The following is a 6,624-nucleotide window of genomic DNA, read 5'->3' on the forward strand; positions in this document are numbered from 1 at the left end:
GCTGGAGAAAATGGCTTCCATTTTAGAGTGCAGGTCCTGAGGCTACCTAAGAGTAACTTCAGTGACTGTGGTGGGCTGAAGTCATGTGCGTAATAGGCTATTGCATTTAGAATTTAACATGCGGCTAAGTAAACCCATTATTTCAAATCAGTACGAACACAACATTGCTTCAATGAATGCAGATTATTTATACACCAGGGGCAGATTTTTTTTTTTTTATATGTATATATATATATTTTTTTCCCCCAGTTCTTTTGTGGTTGTGGTAATTTGTGCAGTTGTGATAATTTATGATCATGAATAATTCACAATAAACATCTGTCTCAAAGTGTAACTACACTTGACGAGCTGCGGTGTGAAGAATGTTCCTTGCAGTTTCAAGAGCAAACGCCCTGGAGACTTCAACCTGTGGGAATGAGTCATTGCATTTGGGAGAGGTGTTTTTTCTTACGGTAATAGACAAAGGTCATTCATCTGCCTTTCACTGCGCATTCATCTGATGAAGAAATCTATCAAAATGGAATGAATACTGGATTCCTGTTGTGGATATGAAAATGAAGTGCGTATGAAGTGTTGGTAAAAATAGTACAATACTACTTGTAAAATGCCCATTTATATTGCTTGTACTGACCTGGATAGCCCAGGCTGGCCTGATCTCATCAGGTCTTCAAAGCTAAGCAGGGTTGGCTCAGGCTAGCATTTGGATGGGGGACCTCCAAGGAATACCAGGGTCATGACGTGGAGGCAGGCAGTGGCAAACCACCTCTGAACATCTCTTGCCTTGAAAACCCCACGGGATCACCATAAGTCAGTTGTGACTTGACAGCACTTTGCACCATCAACTACATATCACGTCATTTGGAATTGGACAAGGCAGTCCAGGTTAGAAGGAAGATGTGCGGTAGAGCTGCCAAGCACATGTCTATGAGACTGGCAAAATCCTAGAGCAGTGATGGCGAACCTTTTAGAGACCGAGTGCCCAAACTGCGACCCAAAACCCACTTATTTATCGTAAAGTGCCAACACGGCAATTTAACCTGAATACTGAGGTTTTACTTTAGAAAAAACAACTCATACTTAAGATGATCCAAACAAAGTAAGGAAAGCAATTCCAAATGCTTTCATTTACTTAAAATTATTTGGCAGAGAATTCGACACTTTAATGATGGTCTGGGCCTGTCTGGGGCGATGGCACACGTGGTGACGTGACTTCTGTGGTTTAGCTACATCTCCCCTGGATTCCCTCCCCCTCTTCTCATTCAAATAGCGCCAGGGACTGGGAGGCAGTGGAAGGAGATTGCCTGCCACTGGGGGGGGGGGGAGTTAGCAAGAAAACAAAATACACTGTGAAAAAGCAATTTCTAACAATTATATATAAACAATTAAATATAAACTTATGCAAGTTTATTGGCCTGATAATTATTTTAAAGTTAAATACAATATTAATGGAAGGAAACGTTACAAAATGAAACTTTGAACATATTTTATTTATTTATTTATTTTTCGCATTTATATCCCGCCCTTCCCGATGGGCTCATGTCTTCTGAAACAAACAAATCTTAAAACATGTATGTGTACCATGTCAGAGGACAAAAGACGAGCCTCAACAACATGCAAAACAGAACACAAGTCAAACAAGATTGCTTTAACATCATACAAAACAACTCGAGGAGAAATTCAGGCACCATGATTTGTGACTTGTGTTTCCTGTGCTTTGGGCAAGCATTTTGTTCAAGGTATCTGCAGCACTGTGTTCCCTTGCTGACTTCCGGGGGAGGGAATTGGCAACACTATGACAGAGGTCTGCATAGGACTCTTGCCTGCAGACTAGTTTGGAGTCTGGGGGGGTTGGACGATGTGGGGGCAACATTGTGATGTCACTTCCGGGTTTCCCCCAGAAGTGACATCTCACTTTAGGAATCGCTGGAAAATTTATGGTAAAACCATGTCGTTTCTGGTGATTCCTAGAGAGGACATTGGCATTGGCTGATCTCCAGCCGACAGTGATCAGTTCCATTGGTTCGGAGGGCTGCTTTGGAAGGTGGATTCTATGGCATTATATCTAGAGTGGCCAACCTTCAGGTCTCCTGGCATTACAACTGATCTCTAGGCGAAAGAGGTCAGTTCACTTGGAGAAAATGGCCTCTTTGGAAGGTGCACTCTGTGGCCTTAGGCCCCACTGAAGTCCCTCCCCAAATCCCTTTCTCCTCAAGCTCCACCCCCCAAAAACTCCCAAGTATTTCCCAAACCAGAGCTGGGAACCTGACATCACACCCCATTGAGGTCCTTCCCCTCCCCAGCCCTGTCCTTCCCAGGCTCCGTCCCCCAAATCTCCAAGGATTTCCCCACCCAGAGCTGGCAGCCCTGCTTCTTGGAGCAGCCTGCTGAGAAGGCGAAGGAGCAGATGCCCCCCTGTGGCTCTTTCCAGTGGTTTGCTGGCTTCCCAGCCGGACTGCGTTTGTGCAAGCAAGTGTATTCTCTTTGCATGAGGCTGCATCTTTATTCAGTGCATTGTGTGAGATCAAATGCGGTGCGCTTTCATTCTCTGTATTGTTCCCCCGTGGTTGACCATGCCCCTGGGCATTGTGTCGAGCTTGGGAGAGAGCCAACTACCCTGCTGATGTGACTGGTTGGGGGGGAACAGGGAGGGTGTTTTCCCTGCGGGGCCCAAACCGTGTGCGATGTTCCTCCCTGCCTCTGACATACACAGTTCGGAGCGAGAGGGAGGCTTAGTGTGGGAAAGGGATGGCGCTGGCGTGACTGGGCCACTGTGCAAAACTATGCAGGAGTCTCCTACTTCCTTGGCTATGGATGGCTACTCCAGCAATGTGCCGGCATTTCTCACCAAGCTGTGGACGCTGGTAGAGGATCCCGAGACCAACCATCTCATCTGCTGGAGCATAGTGAGTAACGCTCTTTCGTGCCAGTTTTGGTATTGGGACTTCAGCGCATCAGAGAACCAATCCTCAGAGCCTTCTGTTTGGTCGTAGATGCTGAGGGCTGCGTTGACCATGGGGATGGTGGCTAGAAGCAGGTGCTCATCCTCTGTTGGATTCACACATTTGGTATTATTTCAGCAGCAGGCAGTCCAGTGCTGTACATTCAGAACAAGGTTCAGTGGGACTTATTCCCGAGCAAAGTCCAATCAACGTTCTGTGTGGAATGAATTAATAGACTGCCCTGGACAATATTAGTTGGTGGTGCTACGTGCATACCCAAGTGCCATCGTTGCAACAGAGGTTAAATCCTATGCAATAAACACTTTTAGAGCATATCTTTTTGCAGTCTTTTCCTGGGTCTTCTGGAGGGATACATAAGCTATACTGCCACAACCAACACGCTGCCTACCCCCCAGGCTTTGCCTTTTTTGGACAGAAGGGAATAGGCCCCTCAGTTTGAAAGATTAAAGTAAGTATAATAAGTCCTGTCAAGTCCCAAGTGACTCACAGTGATATCTCATAGGGTTTTCAAGGCAAGAGATGAACAGAGGTGTTTTGCCCATTGCCTTCCTCTACATAGCAGCCCTGGTCTTCCTCGGTGGTCTTCCATGCAAGTACTGACCCTGCTTAACTTCCAAGCACTGGCAAGATTGGGCTAAGCTGGACTATTCGGACCCCTACAAATAAATATGGGCAGAGTCAAATAGGGATAAGATGACACTGAAGTGTCCTGCAATATACAATTACAACTCTGGTTTTGATACCGCCAGCTCAATATTTTCTTGGAAACGTCTGCTCCAAATTAGATTTATGGAGTGTTGTTTGATAACTTGTCAGAAGAAATGTGGCGGCTCCCCTGTGTAATGTGTCAAATGGCCCTGAAATACAGCCTTTTGCTCAGTTATGCAGCATATTTATAAATGCTAAACATGAAAAATAAATAAATGATACATTTCTCCAGTGTTAACTAACGTGAGATTCTCATGTTTTACTTTGGGGAGGGTGAAAGTAGCACTGAGTTCCTTGGCTGGGGGGTCTCGAAAAGCACAGGAAGTTCAGGAGCGGCGCCCACTTCAAAAAGGGTGGGGATCACTGAGTTAACTGGTGTTGGCTTATGCATATAAGTGTCGTCAAGTTGCAACCAACTTACGGCAACCCCAACAACAGGTTTTCAAGGCCAGTGAGAAGCAGAGGCAGTTGGCCATCACCTTTCTTTGCAGACCCTTCCTTAGTGGTCTCCCATCCAAGTACCGACCATGCTTGGCTTCCAAGATCTGATGACATCAGGCTATAACCTGGCATCTTCCCTTCCAAGTGCTTGCTTATCAAGTTTTTAATTCTTATCCCCTAACCACAAATATCTCTCTTTTGTGCAATCCACCCAATCAAGGTTTGAACCCATTAAAAGAAAGCCCAGAAGAAACTATTACCCCACCAGATTCTCCTCAGGCTTGGGCCTGTTTAGGTTGTTCCACAAGGCAGAAGGTAACCAGATGGATAAAATTGGGGGGAGGGGGGTGTTGCCCTTGATTTCATTCCCATCCTTACATGCCTGAGGGAGGCCAATTTGTGTCACTGTGTTCAGAGCCAGTTTATTCTTCCTACTTTACCCAGCTTCAGGTCTTAACCATTTATTTCGGTGCTGAATTTTGTAAGATCTTGGGGTATATTTCTATTTTGTTATGACTTGTGGCATATGTTAATACTTGTTGCATACGGTGATACTCAACAGTGAATCTTAATTTTTTTGGTATTAAAATCTGGGCCAAAGCGCCAATAGGTGAGTCTCAGAAATGGAGGCCAAAATGTCGGCCGTTCTGTATTTGTACAGGCTGGCTTCATCCCCTTTCACGTATGGGTAGAATCTGAATCTGGATTAGAATTCTCCATTCCTGTGGAAGTGAGGACCCTTATCCTGTTTTTAACTCCTTTTCTTTTAGAATGGCACCAGCTTCCATGTTTTTGATCAGGGCCGGTTTGCAAAGGAGGTCTTGCCCAAGTACTTCAAACACAACAACATGGCCAGTTTTGTCCGGCAGTTGAATATGTGTAAGTAACACTCCAAGATCCGGAAGGGGCCATTGTACTGGTATAATGGGGGAAGAAGAGAGAGAACGGAAAGTGCTACACTGCATGCGTATCCAAGCATAACACTCCAATGCATCACAGGTGCCTTGGTGTTCAGAAAGAATGCTGCCACACAGAGTTGGGGTTGCCAGAAGAGCAAAGTGGCATGGCTGCCAGTTCTGGGTTCAAAATTCCTGGAGACTTGGGGGCAGAGCCTGGGGAGGGGCCTCAACAGGAATGGGATGCCATTGAGTCCAACCTCCAAAGCGGCCATATTTTTTCTCCAGGTGAACTGATCTCTGTGGTCTGGAGATCAGTTGTAATTCTGGGAGATCTCCAAGCCCCCACCTGGAGGTTGGCAACCCTAGCAACTGGCCTTCTTGGTGAACTTAACTTTTATGCTGCCTCTCCTGAGCCCTGCTGGAGGCAGCTTACAAGAAAAAAAAGGATTAACCTGAGTATTTTTGTCTGCCTGTCATGCCATTTCCCCCTTTCCAGAAAGTATTTGTGTAGTATCTGCCTGTCTGCTCCCATGTTTGTTGCCTGGTCACTAGGCAGAAACATGTATACTCAGAAGTAACACCCATTGATTTCAGTGGAACTTACTCCCTAGTATAGGGGTGGCCAAACTTGCTTAACGTAAGAGCCACATAGAATAAATGTCAGGTGTCTGAGAGCCGCAAAACATGAACAAGTATTACACACACATTTTTATTGGAAAATATGCAAATTTGCTTTTTTATTAACATTGATACTGCCAAAAGTAAAAACAAACAAAAACAGATATTAATAATATTTATTTGTCCAATGATATTTATTTGTTTGCTAATTATATTTTTTTGTCTGAGAGAGAGAGAGAGAGGTGGAAAGAAAGCAACTTTAACTTTAAACGTGTTCTCCAGCCCCCCCCCCCCCCTGCGCAACCGGGTTGTTTTTGTGCATTGGAGCAGGGATTTAAAGAGACAAATGCCTTCTCCAAGCTGGCTGGTGGGGGAGGGGAGCTTTGAGAACGCATTTAAAGTTAAAGTCACTTTCTTTCTCTGCTCCCCCCCCCCACCTCAAGCCTACCCAGGGAGTGGAACAGTGGCTGGGGAAGGGAAGACCCTTCACTTCCCCAGCCGCCTTGCTGGGAGCCGCACCATATGTGTGTAAGAGCCGTATATGGCTCCCGAGCCGCAGTTTGACCACCCCTGACCTAGTAAGTGTGCTTAGGTTTGCAACCACAGGTTCTTGGTTCAGGTTGCCTAATGCCTTTCACGCCTTGCCCAGATCTGACTGTGTTTTCACAGGTTCCTACCTTTTGTCCTCTTTTACGATAGTGATTAATTCCTACCCTTCTTTGAGATAGATTTTTGCCAGTATTAGCATCTTTTCCATAGTAAAGAATTAGCATATTTTCCATATTAAAGAATGAAACTCTGATGGCCAGAAGATTTACATTTCAAATCCAGTTGGAACAGTGGGGGGGGGGGCTGTAAAGATAAATGTCCTCTTTGCTGTTCTCTGACTGATGTGATCAGGCTTCGTGGAGATTTCCTGCCTACATCCTCAATACCTGCCCATGTACATACTACCTTATGTTATTCTTTACTGATAAACAACATATTCTGTACCCGCC

The 6,624-nt window shown here is 45.3% G+C and overlaps 1 protein-coding gene across 1 annotated transcript in view; it reads left to right on the top strand.

The window, feature by feature from the left end:
- Positions 1-2,780: 2,780 nt before the first annotated feature.
- The window catches only part of HSF4 (heat shock transcription factor 4), a 21,631-nt gene continuing 17,787 nt past the window's right edge, over positions 2,781-6,624 (top strand). The window contains exons 1-2 of the mRNA XM_015406101.1: positions 2,781-2,903; positions 4,880-4,988. Coding sequence (XP_015261587.1) covers positions 2,781-2,903; positions 4,880-4,988 — 232 coding nt within the window. The remainder of the gene's footprint in view (positions 2,904-4,879; positions 4,989-6,624) is intronic.

The sequence above is a fragment of the Gekko japonicus genome, unplaced genomic scaffold, assembly GCF_001447785.1.
Source record: "Gekko japonicus isolate JY-2015 unplaced genomic scaffold, Gekko_japonicus_V1.1 scaffold757, whole genome shotgun sequence".
NCBI lineage: Eukaryota > Metazoa > Chordata > Lepidosauria > Squamata > Gekkonidae > Gekko > Gekko japonicus.